This window comes from Dermochelys coriacea, chromosome 14 (assembly GCF_009764565.3).
Source record: "Dermochelys coriacea isolate rDerCor1 chromosome 14, rDerCor1.pri.v4, whole genome shotgun sequence".
NCBI classification, from domain to species: Eukaryota; Metazoa; Chordata; order Testudines; family Dermochelyidae; genus Dermochelys; species Dermochelys coriacea.
Genome location: NC_050081.1, coordinates 20,168,484 through 20,194,742, shown reverse-complemented (window position 1 = coordinate 20,194,742; position 26,259 = coordinate 20,168,484). Strand labels below are relative to the sequence as shown.

General features: G+C 40.2%; 1 protein-coding gene across 6 annotated transcripts in view; it reads left to right on the top strand.

Moving 5' to 3' along the window:
• B3GNTL1 (UDP-GlcNAc:betaGal beta-1,3-N-acetylglucosaminyltransferase like 1) overlaps positions 1 to 26,259 on the top strand; it is a 320,641-nt gene that overhangs the window by 269,146 nt on the left and 25,236 nt on the right. For all 6 annotated transcript variants that reach the window (XM_038372289.2, XM_038372293.2, XM_038372294.2 and 3 more), the window contains one exon: positions 17,458 to 17,593. In XM_038372289.2, the coding sequence (XP_038228217.1) occupies positions 17,458 to 17,593 (136 nt within the window). The remainder of the gene's footprint in view (positions 1 to 17,457; positions 17,594 to 26,259) is intronic.

Below are 26,259 nucleotides of genomic sequence, written 5' to 3'. Positions count from 1 at the left end.
TGGTTTACAGTAATATCCAAGAATTTTCATGATATATTGTATGTTGAAAATGAAATTAGTTTTATAAATCCTGATTCTGCACCCTTGAAAAGAAATAGGTATAAACAAATAACAGCTCACAGAAGCCATGTGGATTCAGATCCCAAAGACTTGCAGTGCTATCCAAGCAAAGGAAAAGAGAATATTCAATACCAACCGGCATGGTTGGGTAGTTTTAGTGGTTTTCTGAGGAAGTGACCTCATTTAAGTGATGATCATAGGAGTAGTTACCTCATTTCCTACAATGCTATATTCATCCTAAAATAAATATACAAAAAGAATAGCGTAACATATTTTCCTAGAACTGAAACAAAGTTGAAGTCAGTTACGTTTTTAACTTTCGCTTCCACTTCTGCATTTGGCATTTTAAATACCATAGGAACTAATGACCTCATTAGTGGCTTGAAAAGTAGATGATACTAACATTTCATGGTCTGTGTCTTTGCTTAATAAGTCTTTCATGAAAAAGAGGCCGCAGTACAAACTCTGTCTCAATCAATGACCCGTGACCTGATGATGAACTCAGACAGTAATAGAACGTTTTAACAGTATAAATGTAGTAACTCAGTGGGACATTAGAATCCAGCAATTAAATGAAGTTCATGTGAAGTTCAACAGAACAAATAAACAAAAACAAATCAGTTCATCCACCAGTACAGACATAGGAGTCAGCTGAGAAATGGGCCTTATCTGCAAGGTTCAGATCAGGTTCTGAACTTACTGCAAATTCTGGGGTGCTTGGATCCTGAGTCTGAGATGGAGTCCATCTGTAGTTTAGATTGAAAGGAGTTATTTTTTTCTTTCAAAACCTTACATTTGAAAAGGTCTGTCTCCAGCACTCATTGACTTCTTTACACTTTTGGATTCATCTCTGTTATAAGCCTCTATGATTCTCTTCTGCATAAAAAGCCAGGCATCCATGGGTAGAATCTCAGGCCAAATGTGGGACTTATGTCTGTGCATCTGGTGGTATTGCTCTGTTGATTCACTTATGTAACCCTATCCAAGGGGTGGGTGGGGTCAAACAACATGGAGGAGAAGTTAATACTGCTCATAGAAAACTTAAATCATATGGCTTTTATTGTCACTCTATCTGCCATTTCAGACTAGAAATATGCTGCATAGAGCAGATGTTCCTGATTCCTGCATTCACCCAGCCGGTCACTGTGCATTTTAACACAGAGCTCCATTGTTGCATTATTGGTGTGGATGGGATAGTTATAGCTGTTCAGAAGTAGAGGAACATATTACATAGCTACATTACCACTATACTTGAATGCCCCCACTTCGCTCCTGCAAAATTTTGGCTCCTGTACTTCTGTCCATCCCTAATGACTGATGGCTGCATGGGAGGCATAGCAAGAAAGATCTTGGGAAAATTATGAAAGACTTAGGAATAATTTTCCAAATGGAAAAATATACACTATCAACAGATTTTCAGTACAAGAAAGTCACCAGAAAATGAAAGAAACAGAAATAAAATCTAGTTCAAGAATTTGGCCCAAGATGGCAAATTAGAATCCAGAATCCTGAACTTCTTCACATTCAGGGATATTTGGATCCAGCCTTTCTGTTCAGGCCCATCCTTCACAAATTGAACAAAAGGTAGGAAATGCAACTCAATGCCACTTGGAAAGCAATAGCTATTTTGCTAGTGCAGCTTAATCCTTTCCATCACGGGAACCCACAATTTGGCAGTAACAGAGCATAATCATACCTTGTAGTTGTTGCTGATGGCTATGAATATGTAGTAATGCAAAGACTGAAAATAACTGTGTGAGAATCTTTTCTGGGAAGTGGTTTGTATAGCTAAAATAATTGCTTTTAGTCTCACTCCTTTCAGGCACTTCCTTTAATTGCTGTTTGCAAGTTGCTACAGTTCCCTTCTATTGCACCTGCACTGGCTGTTGAAGTCTGGGAAAATGGCATACCCTTATCCCCCAAGGCAGGAATCCCAGCTACTTATTCTGGGAACATCCCAACATAAGGGGCAACCTAGGTGAACCGGAAACCTAAGGGTGATAACTGAAATTATCTCTTTTGAAAAAAGAAAAGGAGTACTTGTGGCACCTTAGAGACTAACAAATTTATTAGAGCATAAGCTTTCGTGAGCTACAGCTCACTTCCTTAAACTACGTTTTGCTGAAATAGGTGAGCTACATTATGGTGTTCATTGCTGGTTCACACAGACTAAGTCTTTAATTATCATATTGATTAGAAGTCAGTTGCACTTTTCTCCCCTTCAATCCCACATTCACTTAGTGTTCATTCATATAATGCAGCCTGAAACTGTTAAAGGAATCTCAAGTTTACACCACACAATGCAAACTCTCTGGCTTATCTTAAATTTTCTACAAATGGGCATGTAGGATATGGTGATGCCATGCAAACATTTACTTGTTTGCCTTGTCTTTTGAGGATCAGTGGATCTGCCCATAATAGTTGTTCTTTGATAATGAATCTTCAATATAGATGCCATAAAAGTGATCTCCCATAAACTATGATGCAGACAAAGGGGATTATAGTTTTTATACTTATTTATATAGCCTAAAATATGCATTAGAGAAAACATCTTATTGAGATATCACTGAAGCTGGTTATCAATTTTTTGTGTCCAGGACAATGATCCAACTAGTTGGGAATCTAATGCATTTTGGCATCCACTTGATTTAGTAATGGTGCTGGTCACATACTTTGAATTTTCTACACTTGTCAATCCTGAACACAACACTGATATAGGGCAGTTCATAGCAAGCATGAAATTTTAAAAAAGGGACATCCCTGGAGTTGTCTTTTGAGAGATGCAACCTTGCGGGTGTTCCCCGTCCCCTCCCAAATCTTCTGAGGCTGTCCACTGAGACCCCACTCCAATCTTCTGTTTTTGGGAATGGTCACTAAATGAGCCCAAGCAATATACCATGACAGTCATCAGAGTCTTTGGGAACAGGGTCATTTGCTTTTCCCTTGCTGATGGGGCATTGGGACAACCGGTGCAGACTGAGCATACTGTTGGGAGTGGTTTCTCTGTGCAGGGAAATCCCCACCAAATATGGATGCCCAATAGAAAGTGGTGCTTCCTTGAGCTACTGATCTGTTTCCTCGTGCTCCTGTCTCTGCTCCTCTTCTTTCCCATCCTGACTCCTTATATTCCCCACCAACCCTATATTCCCTGCCTAATTCTACTACTTTCCCACATACCACCAAAATTTCCTGCTGCCTTCCTTGCCTCTCCTGTTTCCCTCATTCCACAACCCCTTGTCATCCCATATTTCCAGTCCCAGCTCTTCTCTCGTCCATTCCTCTCCATGCTATCTGTTGCCCCTACAAATCCTGTCCCCATCCAAAACTCCTATATTCCCCCTGCCAGCCATCACCTAAATAGCATTCTTTTAATGTATTGTTTGTATGTATAATATGTATATACTGTTTTTGTAGGTAGAGAAACAAAGTAAGGTAATATATTTTATGTGACTAACTTCTGTTGGTGAAAGAGACAAAATTTCGAGAAATTGGTCCAGTAAAAGATAGTACCTCACCTTGTCTCTCCAATATTCTGGGACCAACACAGCTACAAAACTGCAGAAAACAGTATTTGTATATAGATATATGCACTGTTCCTTTATGATCATTGCTGACTTTTTGCTTTTTATATAGTGTATAAATTCTGTTTTACATTAAGTGTGGAGAAATAAGCCATGTATCTGCTTGCCAGAGCATAACATCACTCTTTTTATTTTACTATGAAGAATTTAAAACACAAAAACAAAATTGGTATTCTACTTTGACAGTCCTGCGATGTTTTATCCCACAAATTACATGTTACTAATCATGTTGTTAACATTGAATCACAGTAACGGGGTTTTTGTGCATTCAGAATAGCCTGGCAATGTGGTACATGGACAGAAAATATACTAGGATATGGTTAGTTTTAATTCTTGTTACTAAAGAAACCATTATTATCATTTTAGCTCTTAGCATTTTTATGTTTCAGGGTGTCTTTTACAGAGCAAATTCTAACAAATTAGAGTATTGGGTATCACTAAAGTGACTTCTCCACAGTGCAAGTGACTGCCTTTCAGTCTTGACCTGTATCACCTACTGATATTGCAGTGCTTAGGGCTCTTTTTAGCAGAAACCGGCAGTTGAATCAAATTGATGTTTTTGAGGGTTTTTTCCCAAACTGCCATCCATGCATACTACCTCAGTTCTGAGAGTCGTGCTGGATTCTTTCTGGACCTGGCTCTTGTGGTAATGATTCTGCAGCATATTCTGCCCTCACAGCAGCCGTATAACTGCTGTATCGTCACTGGAGTTGCAGTGATGCAAAAGGGGGCAGAATTTGACCCTGCAGTTGGAAGATAATTAACAATTCTGTTGGCGCTGTGTAAAACAGCATTGACTCTGGCTTGTGTTCTCTTTAGCTGTGTTGATTCTTCAGTTCTGACAGGAGTAAAAATGTGTCTGTGTCACTAAAGTGAGATCTGTTTCAGAGTAGCAGCTGTGTTAGTCTGTATTCGCAAAAAGAAAAGGAGTACTTGTGGCACCTTAGAGACTAACAAATTTATTAGAGCATAAGCTTTCGTGAGCTACAGCTCACTTCATAAAGTGAGATCTGATTCTGAATACTTACAGAAAACAGCTCTGATGAGTTAAGAAGGGGCCATTTTTACACAGTCACTTTTCAGCGTAGAATCATTTTTTAAAAAAAAAAACTTTTCACTTAACCTCTCTTTTTGAGAAACTAGCAAAAGTCTAGAATTTCCACTAACATCTAATTCTGGAAAAATACTTAACCTTCATATTTCTCTCCATTAACTTTCCTTCTGGGAATATAGCATGCTATGAAGAATACGAAAAAGGCAAATGTCAAAGGATGACAGCAGTAGCTAAAGCCCTGTGTCAAGAATGTGCCTTTATGATTGCATTAAAAGATACTTTGTGCCAAATCCAAGGTTCTTTTCATTAGCTGGTGTGGCTGTCGGGAGTATACCCCTTTGCCTTCAAGATATTGCTGAAATTTCATATGGAATGGCTATTCCTAGTGGGTTCATTTATTTATGGGTATGAAATGTTTCCAAGTTATGACACCACCACCAGTGATGAAGTGCTAAGTAGCCATATATGGGATCGGCTGTGCTCAAAAACTCATAGATGCTAATGTTAACTGAGCTCTCTGAAGCCAACTAATAATCCCCAGCAGAAATCCTCACGCCTCAGTGCTACATGTATTACTTCCTGTTTTAAGTTTCTCAGATCACAGGGCTGGTACATGAACAAGACTCTAATAAAAATACAGATTTCCCTAGTATTAAAGTTTAGAAAAGTTCATAAAAAAATGCCAGGACCAGATTAAGGGAAATAGTAGGTTCAATGTAGGTTCTGTACATTCAATTTTTGAGATTTTTTTTGCACATAGTTTAACATTACCCACTTTATGAAAATAATTTGGAACAACCCACAGCTCACAGCATTATGCCGAATTCAGGAATGAGGTTAAAGTTATATCCCTACACTTATTCATGTAGACCTACTGACACCATTTACAGATTTATAAGTAAGTCTGAATTGCTATAACACACACCAAGAAGCAGAATAAGGAATAAAAAAAAAAATCTAAGTTAAAGTGGGATGAGAAATGTATATCATCTTCCAGATCTTTGGCATATAAATTACACACCAAGTGAACAGGGTCAGAAAGATGGTTGAAAATATGAGGTTTCAAAGATGAGAGGTAAGGATGATTTCTTGCGAGGAAAAGCAGGATCTTCCCAAGATTCCATTGGGAATGCAGGGAAAACAACAGGCAGTTTGGGGATATGGTGAGCAAATTACTAGTTGTACCATAACTAAATCTTAACTACATTTCCAGAGAAAGATCTGACATTTCATACATGTATAATTTGATGATGAGTGTATTACAAATACTGTAAATTAGAACAATCTGGATTTCTCGTAAATATATAGTAAAAATTGTGGTAATATTCCTTTTTAGGGTATTTTTTTAAAGTTAACTGTGTATTTATGCACGAATGTTTTCCCACACATTTGTTTAAAACCCTTCCAATCTCTGGGATACAATCCCCAGCACAAAGAAAAGGAGTACTTGTGGCACCTTAGAGACTAATAAATTTATTAGAGCATAAGCTTTCGTGAGCTACAGCTCACTTCATCAAATGCATCCGATGAAGTGAGCTGTAGCTCACGAAAGCTTATGCTCTAATAAATTTGTTAGTCTCTAAGGTGCCACAAGTACTCCTTTTCTTTTTGCGAATACAGACTAACATGGCTGCTACTCTGAAATCCCCAGCACGTATTCCCTACATATAATTTACCTTGTTTGTGTGAATCAGTATAAACATTAATCCAAAACTCTGGCAGATAGAAGCATTGCCCGTGTAACATGTTGATTTGTCAGGTCTGTGTAACTTGATAGAGGTGTCCATTTCTGCTGGTGTTCAGTCTGGCTGATTGTGATGTGAAAAAATAATTATTTTGGCTTTTTTCAGTGTTAAATCTGCAGTGTGTGCTGGTAAAATCATTTACTCTCACTTTTATATAAATTTAGCATTTTAAGAATTTGGGAGATTAAGGATAAGTTGTTATTAACTGTATGACTTTCTGTTCCGCTGAAGCTAATATGAAATCTAAAGGGTGTGGGGGTTTCTTTCAGATGTGACATTAAAATAAGTACAACACAGCACTTAATTGCCAATGATTTTGGATTTTCAGCTCCAAATATGTTTTTTCATAAGGTGTAGATGAGAAAGCTCAGTGCATAGGAAGTTAGTGACTGGTCTTTCATCTCTGGAGACCTCACGACAAATCTTGATTTAGGTGAGAAAAAGGAAAGAAAAGAAAAAGCAGTTGGTTGTTCTCACCTTATTTCCTATTTGCCCACATAATTAAAACACCAAATAATTTGGCATAATCAACAGTCTCTGGTCACAAGAGGCCCAAGTTTAGCTAGGATGTGATCACTAGGATGTGTCTACTACTCCTGATCAAAGCACTTTGCCAGTACTGTGTGTGGGTAGCTCGCTCATCCTTGTTCCATGCTATTCATGGTTCTAGACAGCACTCTTAGTCTCTCCCTGGCAGAAATACAGTCCTAACTCAGGCAAAACTCTCAGATAAATGGGATTTTTTTAAAGTGTTAGAAATGCAGGTTTGAGCCCTAACAGAATTTGCCCAATTTACTCCTAAGTGTATCTCACAATTGAGTGAGTGGGCCATTGCAAATTGTACAAAATGGATGGTGGTTTTGCTTGTTAAATGCAGTGCTTTACTACTTGCACACAGCAACAGTGTTTCTGACAGAACTATTCTGGCACACCCACATGCTGAGCACCTTACAAGTATGTTTGTAACACTGTATTCTGGGACTCTTAAAGCACCTATCCCCATGTACCAAGCACTGCTACTGGGAGCAGAGAACTATTGTAAGTTCCCAAATGCTGTGTGCTGCACTGTAGAATGGAGTTCAGAGAACCAGCTGAACTGCTGAGACTACAGTGCTTGTAACTCCCCATCCACACTGGGGAGAAAGTCATTGTATCCCATATCAGGTCAGTCAGTCCTCAGCTAAAGACCATGTTCAGGTGTTGCAACCAATCTGAATCACTAATGCTTGTAAAATTCCTGGCAGGGCTGCTGTGTATGAAAACAACACTATGTACAGACATTGCACGCTTACGGTGCTTCAGAAAATGTTAGCCTAAGACCTGATCCAAAGCACACTGAAATCAGTGGGAGTCTTTCCATTGTCTTCAGTGGTCTTTAGATAAGGCCTCTTAGACAGGAACCATGGGGTGTTTTTTTTTTTTATAATGTGAGTAGCATTAAAGTAGTGCATGCTTTAATGTGCTAGTTTTCAACTGCCTTTATACTTGAGACATAAATTCACTAGAAATCAATTTATTGTACCTAGCAGACTAGGTGAATCTTGCCCATGTGCTCAGGGTTTGGCTGATTGCCATGTTTGGGGTCGGGAGGGAGTTTTCCTCCAGGGCAGATTGGAGAGGCCCTGGAAGTTTTTTTTTTGCTTCCTCTGTAGCATGGGGCATGGTTGACTGGAGGGAGGCTTCTCTGCTCCTTGAAGTTTTGAACCATGATTTGAGGACTTCAATAGCTCAGACATGGGTGAGGTTTTTCATAGGAGTGGGTGGGTGACATTCTGTGGCCTGCGCTGTGCAGGAGGTCGGACTAGATGATCAGAGTGGTCCCTTCTGACCTTAGTATCTATGAATCTATGACTAGTTATTTTTAAATGTGAAGTGAAATCCTAGTTTAAATACTAAAAGAATCCTGAACCTAATCCAATGTTTTCAGCTACAATACATTTTCTTTAAACCACTGTAAATGATACAGTCTTTAATATTACACTATACAGTGGGAACAGTTATTTGAAAAACCTAAGTAAAATGATTGAAGACAGTAGGAAATAAGCACAAATGAAAAAAATAAAAGAAATTGTTGCAAGCACGAAGCAGAAGTGATTCAGCCAAATCGGGATGAAGGGATCAAGACAAAACGCCTGCCTTGGATTGCCTTCTCTTGTTGAGAATACCCTTTGAACTTGCTGAAATTGATAATCCCACCCAATCCTCAACATTTACAGATGTTTCCTTGTTATGGTCCCACAGCCATGTGGACTCAACATTTAGTATCAGTCTAATATTTGTTTACATTGTCTGATTTGTATAAATTACATTGCGGAATTTATTTCAAATGTGCAGACGCAGAAATGCACTCGGATGCACAGACTTCTGCCTGCTTGCTGACTTCATTTTAGAGCACATTTTTAGTCATTTTGTCAGCCTTACAACTTTATCTGAAAGAATTGTTTTTCCAGTGATTTCTTCCACTGCTCTTTTTCTTTTAGAAATGTTATTTATTATAAATGTTTCCTTCAGAAAAAACAAACACACACACAAAAAACCCCCAACCAAAAACCAACAAAAAAAACAAAAAAGAGAGAGAAAACAGTTAAATTCTTGGTGTTACTCTTAAATAATCCATAGGAAGTTTCAAAGTTGTCACTTTCTGGATCAGTTTCCTTTTTTCTGGTGTGAGTGCACATACACACACTGGTTTGTTATTGTATTATTGATCATGAATGTTGGGTTACACATATCGATTTGTGGTTATAGGGTTACTTGTGACTGTTTGTCATGGAAGACTATTTTTTGTTGCAGGGCTGCTCGTAGATTCTAAGGTTTGCATACTTGGTTTGTTGTTGTAGGCAAGCGCATGAGCACCAAGATGAAAACTGACCTTTCTTGTGTCACTGGTTTGTTGCGTTGTAAATGGATATGGTTTTGTAATTTAATGGGAAAATGGACATGGAAATAATTGTGTAGGTTGAGGAAGAAAGGGCTGAGGGAAGGCTATAAAGAGTTAAAAGCATGTTTGGATGCCAGTATTTGGATGTATGAGCTGATGAAGTTGGAAGGAGGGAGAATTTGTCTTAGAGTTGGTGGCCCATATGTAATGGGTGGGAGGCAGTTTGCAATTATGTTTTTACAGTATTTGAGCTGTGAGTCTGTGGTCCAGTATTATGTTATTACGTGATTGGGTGTGAATGAGTTGTTGATGGCTATGTAGAGTGCTGGCATTGATTCAGAATTTCATGATTTTGAATCTTTTCTTTGTTTTTATAACTGCAATTTTCTAATCAGACTTTTCTTAAATAAATGATTTTTAAATATAACCTTAATTTTGACTTAATGAACTTTTTTCTGGGAATATCATTAGTGTTTTTAATTCATGTGTCAAAAGAAAGTAGCAGCATCCCTGCTATTTAAATCTACTTATTCTCAGTAATATACATCAGATAGGTTAACTGTGCTAATTAGTTAAACTTGTTCTTCTGAATGCTGGAATTGTAGCAGAGTTTTGTCTTCGAGTGCATGCATATATCCATTACACTGTAAGTGCGTGAACATCTTGTGCACTAGTGCCAGAGAGTTTTCCCTAGCAGTGCCTTTAGAGGTGTCCCCCCTACCACTGAGCTCCTTGTGCTGCTCCTCCTTCAGTTCCTTCTTACTGTCTGTGGTCTGAATGTTGGTGTTTCCGGGGAACAAAACTGGTTAATGCTTCCCAGGGTGGTACTTAAATGCTTAGTCATTTCTTTGTTCCCGTTTTATTTCTTTATTTTCTTGTTTTGATTTGAAAAACATTACTCTCCACTTGATCTTTCCAGTCCAGCAGGTCTCCAGACTGCACCTGGTAAGCAGAGAGCCTATGCCAAAGTCCCGAGATTTTAAACTTTGCATGGGCTGTAGAAAACATGTGCCTGTTAGTGACCCTCACTGCCTCTGTCTCAAGTGATTGGGAGAGGTGACAGGTGCTCCATTTGTCATGACTTCATGAACAGGACGAAAAAGCTGAGGGAGGAGCCTCTTATGTATTTTGATGGAGACTGTCCTTAAACTGTCATCAGAGCCCCCTGATCATCTAAGGGAAGCTCTTTGAAGTCTCCCTCTTGGCATCCTTCCTCAGCCATTTCGGCAGAAAGAGGCCTTAGGAGATCCCCGGCACCAGCACCATCTTCTCCAAGGCCCAAGATATCAGAATAATCTTGGTCTCTGAAGCATAAGCAGAAGTTGGCATCCAGTTCTTCAAAATCTCAGGTCCAAGACACTTCTACAGAGGGGTGTTGCAGTACTGACAGTACAGTGCGCCTGTTGGCTTCCCACTCATCAGTAACGGCTCAGTGTGAGAGACCTGAGCCATTGACTCCAGTGCCCTCCCAGGACTGTTCTCCATTGCTTCAAAAAAGATTTGGCCAGAGATTGGGAAGTTTGGGCCAGACGTGCTTGGGGGCCAGTACCGTAGCAGACCCCTTGGTGGCCCTATCTATTGGATGCCTTGGAGGATACCACCAGCATCCAGGTTACTTCATCAATGCCTCATGCAAACAGATCCCCTAAGAGGGAACCCTCTCTTATCAGTCCAGTGAGAGTCAATATTGATAAGCCTTTAGGTACTTGACTTACCTCAGCCCATTCTAGAGCAGCAACCACTCCCAGTCCAGCAAGACCAGCCTTGAGAACTATCTGCTTTACCTCTGCTTCAGCCCTTGATGAGACTCCGATACCTCCTCTTCCTCACTTGATGAGACCCTGATACCAGAGACATCCTCACCCTTATTGGACATCTTTAAAATGCATCAGGAGCACCTCAGGAGAATGCCAGGCTGGGGGCATTCAAGTAGAGCTAGCGGAGGAGAATACCCACAAGCTCACAGACATCTTCATCCCATAGTGGCAGGAAAGATCGCCCTGCCTATAATTGAGGCAGTTATACAACCAGCCAAAACAATCTGGCAAACCCCTGCCTCTATCCCACCTGTGGCCCAACAAATGAAATGGAAATACCAGGTTCTATTCCAGGGGTTTGAGCATCCCACCTCAGCTCATTGGGTGTGGTCTGTGTGAAAGAAAAAAGCCATGGACAAAGATTTAAAAAATTTTTTGACGTTTTTGGTAGGAAACTTTATTTCAATGGCAAGATACAACTCCATATTGCCAATCACCATGACCTGCTATCAAGATACGACTTTGCTCATTAGGAAGCAGTATCCCAGTTTCCGAGCAAGCTGTCCCTTGTTGCTGAGGCACACATTGTGTCTCATTCAGCTCTGCAGGCTTCTCTGGACCAAGCACATTCTGTGGCCAGGGCCATGGTGAAAGCTGTTCCTCCTGGTTGTAGGCCTCTGGGATTCCTGTGAAGGTATAACAGGTTGCCAAGGACCTCCCTTTTGAAGGATTTGCCTTGCTTTCAGCCAGAACGGATGAATCTTCCCCTATATTTAAGGAGGTTCTGAAGTCCTTGAGCCTCTACACCACAGTGATGAAGAGGACAAAATATTATCCTCAGTACCAGCCTAGAGAACAATACTAACTCTTCCATAAGACTTACCATTCGAAGAGGAGGCAAAGGTCACAGAAGAGAAGGCCAGTGCCTCCTTGGTCTCAAGGCATCCCCAGGCCTCAAAGCAGCAAATTTCTTCTTATGGAAAGAACAGCTTGCTACCCAACTTGGATCTCACTGCCCATTCCCCACCTTTCTGGGACAGGTTATCCCATTTCCCACATGCAGGGCAATCCATCACCCTGCACAAATGGGCACTAAGCACAGTGGAGGGGGAGGGAGCGGAGAGGAGTAAGCGGCAGGCAGGAAGGCCTCAGGGGAAGAGGTGGAGTGGAGGCAGGAAGAGGTGGAGTGGGGCCCCAGAGTGGAGCATGGGCTGGGCCTCTCCTTGAGGAAGCCAAGCAGGGGCAAAGCCCCAGTCCAGGCACCAGCAGCTCTTCCCACTTCTAGGGAGCTTCCGGCACTCGCATCCAGCTTCCCCAAATGTAAGAGTCATGTGCTGCCTATGACTGGTCCCTCAAAAGGGATATCTTAGTTTGGATATTCTGCATAGGAGATTATCCATAAATAGATGTGTATGCCACTTGGCAGAACAGGAAGCATTCCCGGTCCTGTACCAGAGCATCACAGCCCCTGATCTTTATCAAACACTTCCCTGTTTCCATGAAACAAGGACCCCCTCTGTGCATACCCTCCAGTTCCCGATTCCCAGGGTTATTATCAAGCTCAAGCAAGATCATGGCAGAATGATCCTTATAGCTCCCACCTGACTGAGACAAATGTGGTATTCAGACGTCCACAAACTGTCTGCTGAAGAATGCTGTTACCAATAACCAGAGACCTACAAATACAGAACCAGGGTTGGGTGCTGCACCCAAATACAAGTGCTGCACCTCATGGCATGATTCATTAGTGACGGAATTCAAAAGAGGCACACTGCTTGGTGGCAGTCCAGAATTTTCTCCTTAATAGCAGAAAACCTTCAACAAAGGCTACTTACCCTAGTGGAGACATTTTTCCATCTGGATGGGCTCTCACAGTGTCTTCCCGACTCAGTCTAATTGAAGAATTCTGGACTATCGTTTTGCAATTTAGAGTCAGGTCTAGTCTTCAGTTCCGTTACAGTGCATCTGGTGGCCATCTTGGCAGTTACAGTGTATCTGGCGGCACCCTTGCATAGAGGGGAGAAATATTTTCACTCACCCAATCATGGCCAGGTTCCTGAAAGGTTTAGATTGACTATGCATCCATTAGATACAGTTTTGTTCAAGGACAAGGTTCAGCTTAGACCATATCCTAAATTTCTCTTGAAGATGGTCTCTGATTTCTACCTGAATCAGTCCATCTGCCTCCCAGGTTTCTTCTTGAAGCCACATATGTACAAGGACAAGTGAAGACTCCACTTGTTCGCTGAGCATGGGCTTGATACCTAGATAGGACAAAGCCTTTTGTGGTTTCTTTCCAGCTCTTTGTTTCTTACGCAGAACATGAGAGGTCATCCAGTCACAACTTGGGGACTCTCAAAATGGATCACCAGCTGCATTACAGTGTGTTATGCTGCCAAAGGAATAATGCCTTTTGGCAAGTTTATGGCACACTCAGCCAGAGCACATTCGACCTTGGAAGCGTTTGTGGCAAACATCCTAATTATGAAGATTTGTAGAGCAGTGTCATGGCCTTCGATTCATGCATTCCCCAGACATTACACATTGTCTGCTGCAACTAGGGAAGATGCCAATGTTGGCAGGGTAGTCCTACAGTCCCTCTTCTGATGTGATTCTGAGATCCCCCACCTGGGGTAATGGCTTAGGAGTCACCTACAGTGTAATAGATGCATGCTAGCACTCATAGAAAAAAATGGTTACTTACCTTCTTGCTATTGCTGTTCTTCAAAATGTGTTGCATATGTCCATTACACACCCATTCTCCTTCCCGAACACCGCAGAGGCTATCATTGGTTCCCAGTGTGAAGAAACTGAAGGAAGGGCAGGGCAAGCCACCTTTTATTTCCCTCACTTTGAGACACAAGGAGCTTGGTGGTATGTGGAGGACTCCCCCTTACCAGTATTGCAAGGGAAAACTCTCTGGTACCAGTGCACAAGAGGTGCACACAACTACAGTGTAATGGACATATGCAACACAACTCTAGAAACAATAGTTATGAGAAGGTAAGTAACCATTTTTTCCTCAAAGCTTGCTTCAAGCTGAACTTCATGTCCTGCAATCTGGCAGGTTTGGCTTTAGATTTTAAGAAATCATTGTCAGGCTGATCCTGCAGGTTTATCAGAGCACTTCAAGTTAAGCATATGCCTGGCAGAGTCTGTAGAGAATTCAGAGTTCCCAGATGTGCACAAAATCCTAAAATGACCAATTTGAGAATTAATCACCCAGCCTACCAAAAACACCCTCCAAGGCGCGAATTCTCATTGAGAATAAATGAACAAATCACATCTGCAGTTTCTAGACTAGGCCATTTTAAACTATGTTCGTCCCGTCCCTCATTGTCTCCCCCGCCAAGAAGAACAAGTCACAAATTCCTTGTCCAATAAACATTAAAATTCATCTTCCCTCAACAAACAACAACCCACTCTCCTTAGGCCTGAGAAATTTGGTCAGTCAATTTGGTTTTGGCAAAGTTGAGTGTGGTTGAAAATTGCACTTAAAACAGAAAGTGAGTCACACTCTAAACTCAGGAAGGATTATGGTATAGCTCAACTCTTCATCTTAGATAATTTTAAAGAAACCATTTTAATGCAAGAAGTTACTGTGACTCTCAAGATATTTAATACTATACCACTGTAACTCACTCATTGAAACAGTCTAGTAACATGGAGCTGTATTTTATGACACCGAACGTGTTCTGTTGGGAGTATCATTCAGAAAGAGAAAACCTGCTCAAGAAAAAAATAACTCTGGCCCTGATCTCAATCTCTCTCTCTCTCTCTCACCCCACCCCCACCTCTCTCCCTCCCTTCCTGTGGCCTCACTGACTTGCGTTTAAAGAATAACATTGTAACTGTTGGGAATGGCAGGCCTAAATCCACCTTTTCAAATAAAGAGCAGAGTACAAGCGCTGAAAGCTCCTTTATCCCTCAGTTCTGCACTTTGAGATATTTTTGGACTTCTTATGACTAAAATATCTAAAACTCTAAAATATAAATCCATTAAAAGCCCTAGAAAATGTCCACAGTGTTAACTTGTGGGAAATTAGTACACAGAACGATGGTGTATTTATATGGTGCAACTAGTTCTGCTATATTTTAGCACTGCTAAGAGTCACAACATCTTGAAAGGCAAAGTTGAGGTTCTTATATTTAAAAAAAAATACCAAGGTTATGGTCAGGGCTAAGGAGTGGTTTTATATTTAAGTAACATGGAAAGAAATTATAGTTAGGTAGAAAACCTAAATATAACCAGAGCATTTGATATCCGAGTCATGTTTTCAATTAGAACACTTTAGGGTTTTAGAAACTAGTCAAGGGAAATGTAGGAGTTTATTATTTAGAAGGAATTTTATATACTGTAATATTCAGGAGAACTATCAACATTTCAGTTTTCTAAATATAGCTTTTCACTATCCAGATGTCTTTTCAATTATTTTGATTCAGCCAGGGGTGAAAGTAACTTAAAAGTCTTACTGGTACAGGAGCCAGGCTGCGGGCCCCTATAAGGGGTGGGGTTGGAGGGGTCAGCCTCCCCCAGCCAGCCCTTCAGCGCTGCCCGGCCTGCACTGCCTGGGGCTCTGGCAGCAATTTAAAGGGCCTGGGGCTCCTGCCATGGCGGCAGCAGCAGGGAGCCCCAGGCCCCGTGGCAGCTGCCCCTTTTGCCTCCACCCCACCCCCCCACTCAGTGGCCCTTGGGGGGCAAAAGGGGTTTTAACGTCAGCTATGTACGGGCCCATTTCTTACCAGTAGGCCATACCGGCCCACTTTTACCTCTGAATTCAGCTCAGCCGTATGGTTTTCAAACTTAAGTATTCCGAATTGTAATAGTATGGTTTTTTAAAAATACTAACATCTTTGTGAGCTATCTTATAAAAGAATTACCTCAAGTTAAAGTCTCTTGTTATTACTCCTAAAATCCTAAAGTCCACTGCATGCATCTGATGAAGTGATCTGTAGCTCACGAAAGCTTATGCTCAAATAAATTTGTTAGTTTCTAAGGTGCCACAAGTCCTCCTTTTCTTTTTGCGGATACAGACTAACACAGCTGCTACTCTGAATCCTAAAATAGTAACATTCATGCTGTGTAGAATGAGCATATAATGGCAGTAGGCTCCACTATTGGATATTTTGAGACCCATTTCAAAAAGCTTTGGACCATTGTAGACCTATCTCATTTTACTGTCCATTGCCATGAGGTGCTGAGCTCTCTCAAGTGTAGTTGAAGGTGCTCAGAACCTCACAGGTTTGGGCCCTGAGTTAGTTTCTTTGGAGAAGTGGGACCCATTTTTGGAAGACCAATTAACAATATCTTTCAGGGCAGAGACTGCATGTTACACCCTCAGTTATTGAAGGAAATTGCCAAAAAAGGGTTGGGATGTGGAGCAAATAGGGAGGCTGTACAGGCCTAAGAACAAGGGGGTAAGAATGTCATGATTGCAAAAGTTTGAGATCATGGTAGTCAAAACCTGTCAATAACAACTTTATATGTGTGTACCATCCAGATAAAAATGTGTGGGTGGGTGTATATACACGTGTGTGCACATGCACACTCTCTCTAGTAACATAAATACCCATCTTTTGAGGATGCGGCGTGCTCGGGGAGAGGGGGTGGAGTAGGGGTGGGGAGAGGTGGGGCGGGGGTGGAGGTGGGGCCTTGGGGGAAGGAGTGGAGTGGGAGCAGAGCTGGGGTTGAGCACCCCTTGGCACTTTGGAAAGAACAGCAAGAGGAGCAGCCGGATGATCCACCCTCTTTCAACCTCTGACTCCACCATCTCAGCCAAGCTTCACAATCATCATTGCTGAATACAGTATTAAATTATTTGTTTAAAATTGTTTAAAACTTATACCTGTATTACATTGTTCGTTTTAAATTGTTTAAAATTTATACTATATGTGCATTTAATGTCTTCTGTCTGATGAAAAAAATTTCCCCCTCCGTCCCATTTACATTAATTGTTATGGGGAAATTGGATTCGCTTAACATCGTTTCTCTTCAAGTCGCATTTTTCAAGAACATAACTAAAACATTAAGTGAGAAGTTACTGTGTATCTCATGAATATATTTTAGGCTTTAGAAGAAATGTAAGTTGTGACTCTAGTGTGTTCAAAATCTTGCAGTGTGAATTGAAAGAGCATGTCATATGAACTGAATACTGTAAATAGAACATAGTCTCCGACCCCCAGAAGCAGAGACAACAAGTTTAATGTTTAAACAAGAGATGTTTTTTTCCAGCCACAGAATTAATTTCCACTGGAATTGTTGCTAGTGTGATCTTTCAGTGTGCTTTTTTGCATCAAGAGTGAGTCTGTGTTGACAGTGCTATTTCTTACATTGTTAATCCATTTAGGGGCCAGACTCATATCTTTTCCAATTCCCCAGGGGAACCATCTGGAATCACCGAGTCAGGTTTCTGGAAGACAGAGCCCTCAAGCACTGGACATCTTTCACCATTTGGAACGCTGGCAAACAGGGCAGGAAGCTCTATAGAAGCTTATCACCAGCTAATCAAAAAAAGGTGAGATGTCAAGAAAATCAAGTGTGGGTAAAAGCTGTAAAAAGCGCAGTTTCTTCTCTCCTTCCTACTAGCTCCTTGCTACTTAAGGGAGTTGTAGCACAGTGGTTCACAAACGGGTTCGCAAACCCCTGGGGGTTCGCTGAACATTACAGGGGGTTCTCCAGACAAATTTCACTAATGGCAGCCAGAGGAACCTGGGCACTGGAGGCAGCAGGTGGGACCCGATTGCAGGGCAGACAGCCTGAGCCCCAGGGAGAGCAGGGTAGAGAAGTTGGGGCTGACAGCCCGAGTCCTGCCCTCGTCAGCAGGGGAGCTGGCCACCCGAACCCCAGCGCTCTGCGCGGGGCTGGCAGCCCAAGCCCCAGGGAGAGCAGTGCCAGGCAGTTGGGGCTGGCAGCCCTAGCCCCAGCGGTCAGTGGGACCTGCAGCCCGAGCTCAGTTGAGCTCAACTGACCAGGGCGGTCAACCTGGTCCAGCAGCAGGAGCCTCACAGAGTGCAGAGGAAATTTAAACTTAAATCCCTGGAAATATTCATTTTTAGGAGGGGGTTCACGAGATTTCACAATTTAGTGAAAGGGGCTCACGGGCTGTTAAAGTTTGGGAACCACTGTTGTAGCATAATGTGTGTCCCTAGCATTTTTAAAAAATGTACTTAGTTTCCCAGTCTGTGTGTCAGCTGTGCTGCTATCTTTTTTTAAATCATGGTATTCATCTCTCTACCAACTGATGTACTGTTATATTGTGTTTGCCGGTTGGTGACTGCATGTAATAAATGATCAGACCGTATGTCACAGCTCATGGCCTTGCTGCTGTATAAGCTTCACACCACCTAGCAGTTCCAGGTGAACTAAAGGAAAAAAGCCTTTCTGCATGGGACAGTACTAAAATATCTTGACTTGAAATGTTTCATATGTGCATAACATTCATCTCTGTCCGGAAGTGAATACTGGACAAGGTCCTCATGACGTAAGTGAGTACTGGACAAGGGCCTCATGACGTGCTAAATAATCTGGTTTGTGTTATGTGGAATAGACACTTTATATCCCCCAGTAGAAATCATGACTGTTAAACATAGAGGAGAAAATGTTGTATATGAATATAGGTTTTAATTTATAATGCATTTCTTTCAGAACATGGTAGTTACTTAGAATTGGCAATGAAAGAATTTTGCTCAGGAGAGTTTTGTATGGGAATTAAAATACCTTGCTCTCATATCATTTTCTTCTTGCCTTATAACTTTGTGAGATAAAGGCTCCAGGGTTAATGTCATATGTCTGTTTCCTATAAATGGTTTTGAAACATCAATTTTAATGAAAAATATGGGAGGAAGGCAGGAGAATGAAAGCATGAGAACCTGATTAATCCAGTGGTCCTCAGACCACACACATCCAGTAAGAAAGAAAAACAAATGAGTACACCCACAGTTGAATTCATTGGGTGGAAATGGGAGACAGTCACATAAGAAGTCTGTGGTAGCAGGTATTGAACCCCGATCTCTTGAATGTCCTTCCAGTGCCATCCTTCTTTATCTGTGAATGAGGCAGTGGGTAAAGTAATTGCAAGTAATGAGAAGTTTAATGCTGGGCACATAAGAAAAATTACTTCAGTAAAAAGGACAGAACAATTTGCTTCAAAGTGTTGAGTCATCTTGGCTCCTCGATGCAGTGTGCATGAGTCTGTGAGGTTTCTATAAAAAGGCACTCTGTATATTGTCAGTGTTTTGCAAAGTGCTGTGTGAATTCCCCTAACTCTGTCAAGTTCACCACACTTTCCAGCTGATGGCCCTGTATGAATTAGGAAATAATTTCATAGGTAAGAGATGGGAGGGTGTTTGGTGACACTACACAAGCAAGAACTTCTGAAATAAAAACCAGAAAACAGTCTGTGGTGTCTGTGTTGCAACCCATCACCTCCTTAGCTTTGTTAAATATGTATACATAACCAATTTAAAATGGTTTTAAATTGGTTATGTATACATATACAGCTGGATTTAAGATAGAATGATTCTCTAATTCTGTGATGCAAGTGATACCTACTTCTATAGAAATTAATATCCTGTGCTGTAGGAAACAGTCATAACTTGAGGATGCCATCACAAAGTAGATGAAAAGGGCAAGAAAATTGTCATGGTATTGTTTGAGCTGTTTTGCGGCTGAGAGGCTAAGACTTATCCCTTGTGCAGTATGGAGCAGCCCTGCTTCAGCAATCCTCTAGCACTGTTGATGTGCTTCTAATTAACCGGGATCCTGACGTTCTTTCCATCTGACCTTTGTATCATGTTTGCTTTGGCAGTGCTTCAAACCATGATATTATTTTGCTTCTGTCAAGGTTGTAATTAAGCATATTTCGGTATGCTGTCTCTGGGTACTGAAACTGGCTTTAACCATTAACCCATTCATTACTAAATGCTATACCTGCTACATCTAGGAAACAGGCTTGCCTGTTGCAGGTGTACATGCCAAATGCACACTACTGTCTGATTCATTTCAGTGGTGTTCTGCAGAAAAATTCTGGTAAAATATAGGCATGTCATGGCAGTTTTTAAGAGGGAGTGTCAACTAGCAATTAAAACAAAGTTTCTGTAGCTATCTCAGTTGGTTTCAGTTGCCGTTGTAGATTCTTGGGCTTGATTTTTAAACATGCTTAGGTGTCTCAGACTGGGTACCCAAAATCAGTGGATGCTTTTCAACCTTTGGGTCAAAGTGACTTGCTCAGGATCACACAGCAAGTCAATGGCAAAGCTTTGGAACAAAGCCAAAGTCTCCTGACTCCCAATACTAAGCAATATTCATGAGTTCATGCTGCCAGCCTTTAAAAAAACAAGTTACTATAGTTTGCTATATCTGACTCAAAGCAGAAAAAATTCTGTCTAAATCAACAGAGAAAAATACTCAAAGTATCTGATCTTTACTTTTCCTCAAAAATCTGTCAAAGACTTTAAACAACAAAATTCCACAAGCTCAGAGGTTGTAAATAATTCTTGCTTCACCTTTTACACCCTAAAATCATAAAATGATCTTTTCAGGGTGATATAAGGAAATTATCTTTACAGGGTAATCTGAAAGATTTAGGATGGTTTAGATTATAGACATGAAAGTGGTATTCCATGTTCTTGAATCTACCAGTCAGGTACTGAATCATAATACTAACTGAAGGTCCAAGGACCCAAATGAAAATGTGTCACCTATTTAAAATAGCCTACTTTAGTATAGAACATTAACAACAAAATCTGTTGTACTAGACTAGTGCAACACCATTTTCTTCAATGAAGTTGTGTTCGCATAAATAGGTGTAGAATCTCATACATCACCTGTATGCTATTGACTTTTAGACATATATGCTTAGGGCCTAAGTCACTTAGATGCTTTTGAAAATTGTACCCGTATTCAACTTTATTACTGCTGTATCCTATTACTATTAAGTATTAGCGCCTCATTAAAAATTAGACTCTGTAGTGCATAATTCAATTTTGAAAATGGGACTTAGACTTCTTAGTCATGTAGGCACTTGCAAATATTTTATTTATAGATTAGATTCTGGTTGGAGCAATGCAAAAATCTAAATATGTCTGACTTTTCATTATGGGGATTAATTGGTTTGGACTGTCCAGTGAAAAGCATAATGTGGCCACTCCTGAGCTTTTGAAGCAGTGGATGTGTCTGGTATACTTAGGAGGGGGATATCCTATATTTTTAGATGTATATGAAGTATTTGAAAAGTATGCTAATTGTGTACTTAATAGCACTACTGCTTCAGAAACAGAACTTGGCATTTTCAGTCTTCCTTTGTTCAGAGATACTTGCAAAATGTTATCCAAAATAGTCTGAAATGACATTGTGGTAATGTCCTAAAGAAAAAGGACACCTAGCTAATATCCTCCTCTCCTCCCTAAGAATGTGATGGTGATTAAAAGAAATAATGTTTTGTCTCCAAAGAGTCCAGGTATGAATTTAAAGCTCAGTGTTTATGCTAGCCTGATAGTCACCTAGCAGGAACAACACTTGTTTAACTAGTATTTTTTTAATGAATTGATTGCCAGTATCTCAGTATTCTTAAGGAAATGCTGCTTCCTGACTTTACCCTTCTTGATTCAAACAGTTGACAGTAGGGTAGTGTTAGCATTTATGCATGAGTGAAACTGAACAGACCTTTTTTTGTTTAAAACACATCCGTTTTGTCTGTAATGTGCAGCTGAAGATGGAAACCAAATGTTTCTGGGATGCTATGTATGCCTAGAGTGATTTTTTGGTGCTGTCTTGTCTATTCTATTATTGTTTGTCAAACCTCAGCTAAAAGGAATACTTTTGCACTGTTTCTGTACTATTCCCCTAAAGACACAGCTGGAAATAGTGCTCCAAAGAGAACAGCACATAAGCAGCTAACTGAAAAACAGTGAGAGAAGCAATGAATAAGCTCTTGCTCTAGTTACGCTAATTAAGCTACTAGGGAAGAGCATCTCTAGAAGTGCGCCCATAATACCATGGCTAACCCAACCCCATAAAGCCTCTGTATGACAACCCTTTCTATCAATAGCATATCAGGAAAGTATCTTGTGAACCCCTTCTTTGTAGCTATCCACTTAATCTTTTAAATCAAATGCTTGAGTCTGATACTGACCTTTTTTATCTGCAAGGTGCTATGGTTTATCAGTAACAGGGTCATCTGTCTGTGTTGCGACTTCAGTCCTGTACCTGTACTACAAGTTCAGAAAACTTCTAACTTTTGCAGTGGTTGCAAAATATTTAAAATACATGAAGGGCCTCAGAGAGTGAAGATGGGAGAACTGAGACTCTAGAGATGTAAGTAGAGGAAACCAAACTTACACCCCTGCTTTTAGTGAAGCAACAAATCGCGCTGTTATGAACCTGTTTTACAGGAGAGCTTAAAGAGAGATGGCAACTAGGAAATAAGAATGGGGAAGAAGTATAAGTTTCAGTAAAACCCAGGTTTGGAGAGCCTGGAAATGGAGACTCCCTGCCTCCAACATCCACGTTATTAACTTAACAGAAATATGACTTATGAATTAAAGATAGCAAGGAAATCTCTTTGAAAACTATGATGATGCTCAGTATCTGAAGCACTTGCAGTACAGATTCTGCAGCACAGTGACTGCAGTTTATGCCTAGTCTGCAATTGAAAATATTACTGTCATAACTCTTCTTTTGGGGTCTGATTCTTTTACTGAACTAGTTATACTTGTACAAGCCCCTTGTTATCTATAATTGTAGAAAGATACCTCGTGTTGCTTATTTCCTGTCCCTTATGGGAATAAGCACTTTTTATGCCTGTATAACTGCGCTCACACTAGGGGAGTTTTACCACTTTAACTGTACTATACTGGTACAACTTTTATGTTGGATAGACCCTTCCTGTATAGGGTAACATGCCTGTGTAGCCCAGTGATTAAGACCAGACCACAAGAGTGTAATTTTAGAGAAGGTATTACATCTGTTTCAAAGCATTTTAATGATTTTGGCCATCAGGCGTGGGTTTTCAAGCTATTGAATCAATTAAAACAAACTAGAGGAGATGACAGACAGAGGAACAAGAAGCAGTCTCAATATTTTTAATAGGAATTGGCTGCTAAAGAAATGACCAAAGGCCGTCCTCCATTTCTGGAGAAGAGAAACTTACAAGTGGGTCCCAAATCTGTTTTCTGTGAATGGAGCTATTTGTTGCATGTAATAAGGGATTGTGTTTATGCTTAGAGGTATTTACATTGTATGTTGGCTGCAACATAAGCACTGGATTCTGGCAGTCAAGTGGTTTTGCAGCCTTCTGATGAGGAATATTGTTATATTTATGTGTATTGAGAGAAAGTAATGCTGTCTCTAACTGAGCAGTGTCTCAGATCTGATAAATGAAGCACATGGTTGGAATTAAAAGGCACACCCCCTTCCTGTAGTTCAGCAGTAACGATGAACAGGTGGAATGAGATTGGCACTTGGATGCTGATTATGATCTTTGGATCTTGTGTAAGAATGGTCATGCTTATTAGCTTTGTGGTTCCAGTTGAGACAGACTGGAAGGCCTGTACATTTGGCATGGTATCTCTTTTTGTTTGAGATTAACTTCACTTTCTTTTATTACACTCTGATGCTTACACTCTGAGTTATGTTTTTCTGAGGTGTGTGGAAAGAATAGATTTTACTTTTCCAGAAATGTATATTAAAATAATCCCTAGGCCTTCAAGCAATTATCAGTGTAAGAAGTTGGAACAAAGAGAAAGATTGTGAAGCTCATCAGAGATTTAAAATATATGAAAGATGCATGAGCCCAGGCAATAAAATCCTCTATCATAATTCTGCAATATATGGTCTAGGGAACATGTGCTAGAGAGGACTTGGTAATTGTTTTGTACAGTTTTCTAAGGCTTATTCACATGGGACTAGCTTACAGTAAAGCAATAGAGGTTCATTATAGCTAGTATTGTATTTTTTGTGCATCACAGTGTTTAGGGAGGTGGTAGAGAAAATCAAGTAGCAAAGTCATTGTACTTCATTGTAGAGTTCACTGTCCCAGTTTGCTATAATCAGGTTCCACAGCATGCTGGAAATCATCAGCCTACATGTAAAGCACATTGCAACTGATATCAAGCTCATTATCAAGATGAAATATAATTTTGAGGAAAGAAAATACTGTGAAGAAGACCCTGCTAACAAAAGTAGTGTTCTTAGGTTGCTAAACTCTGCATAGGCCTTACCATTGGAAATTCAAATACAATGATGAGCAGAGGAGAAAGTGTAAAAAGCCATTTCCTGTAGTGAAGAAGAAATCAGAAGGCACATCAAGTATGAAATGAGCTACTGTTCGTCTTGTTACAACTATTAGACACTTTCAAAAAACTAGTTTTGCAAAAATAATAATAATGAATATATTGCAAGGCAAATCCTCTTGATTTGCTGTACTGTATATTAGTATTGGGGGTTCCAGGAAGTGCTCAGTGTTGGCCTAACTCTGATCCCATTGAAATCAATGGTAAAACTCCACTGACTTCACTGGCAGCAGAGTTAAGCATTGTCTTCACTGAAAACTCCCACCCTAGATGTATTTTCAAAAGCGGCTAGTGATTTGGGGTTCCTCAATTTTGGGTTCCCCAATTCGAGAGACTTTAAAGAGGCCTGATTTTCAGAATGTGGGTGCGCAGCACTATCTAACATTTCTAGTCTCTAACCGCGTTCAAACAACTGCCATTTTTGTTAAAAACAACCTGCCAGAAAAATGTTTCCTTCTTCCCCAAATGTGCAATATCTCCTCCAGTGGGAGATTTGTCAGAGTTAGGAATTTGGTCCAGATAGATTTTTTGTTGTGAAAGTGTGTTGTGTTTTGGTTTGGTTTTAATGCTACATTTGTTTACATATGATGTGAGCCATGACAATAAAGCACTGTTTCTCATAATAACTGTATAACTGATGACTTACGTGTAGCTGCTGGAATTGTGCTTTTCCCTTGCTGTATTTTAGCTTGAAAAAGTAGCAATCTTTTTTTTTTTTTTTTTTTTTTTGGAATTGTGAAGATTTGAGTAGAACACAGACTATCAAAACAAAAAATATTTTGCCACTTACTCATTTTCTTACAACCAAAGAGTGATCTGATAAATCAATCACAGATACTCAGAAGCCATTGCAATATTGCATTCTGTTGTTTGCTAATAGTGGTTATTTTGGCTTTTGAGCCAATTGAAAGCAGTAAATTAGCCTTAAAGTAACTAACTCATTTATATATGATCCAGCTTGAGAGTATTTTTCAGTCATTACATTATTTTATAATTCATAGGTTTCTCCCCAGGATACAGTACTGCAGACACGGATGGTCTTCATAAAAGACACAAGATTGGAATTAATTGGTGGAGGAAAATAAATAAGAGAGACAGTGTAAAGCCTATTAGTCTAAAGTATCAGGTCATGTAAGCCTGATGCTCTGAGTTCTGCTTATTGCATAAACAGTTGGATGCAAGTTCTGTATCCAGTTTCCGGACACACATTTTTTTAAATTAAAAAATAAATAGTAGTGGCAGAAAAATAATCAACTGTCTCTTTGACCACCCACATGGTGTATAACCCAGTGGAAGAATTACCTATTCAAGGCTAATGTGTTTTACAGTACTATTGTTATCAGGTTTAAACTGCCTAAAACCATTGGAAGTTACATGTAAAGATACCTATGTATTAGGCATTCATCTTTCTGAAAGAAAACTTTAACTCTGGTTGAATCAACCCATCTTCCAAGGAAAATTTGTCTCATATACTTACCTGCTATGTAAAATCATATAGTGTATTAGCTTGATTCTTTCATGCTTTCTTTTATTGCCTTTACTGGGAGTTTCATATGTCAGATGACCTCAGGATTGGATGTGTAGTGTGGCCAACACATGGTGTTTATACTTTGCAGCAGGTAGTGGCCATAGTGGTACATGGGGGAGGTAATATGCTGATCAAGGACCCTAGTCATACAGGAAAGGTCGTTGGGTACACAACACTGAGTGGCTATAAATACAGTCCATGGACAGATCAAGATTTTTTTGTAGTTATTTAAGAACAAAATCCTGCTGATGCTCAGCACAATAATGCTCTTCAACTCAGGGCCTGGAGTTGAATTTTCAACTTCATTCCTTGGGAATGAATCCTGGATAAAGCTTTCCCTTTTATCTTAGCTGAAAGGTGAAG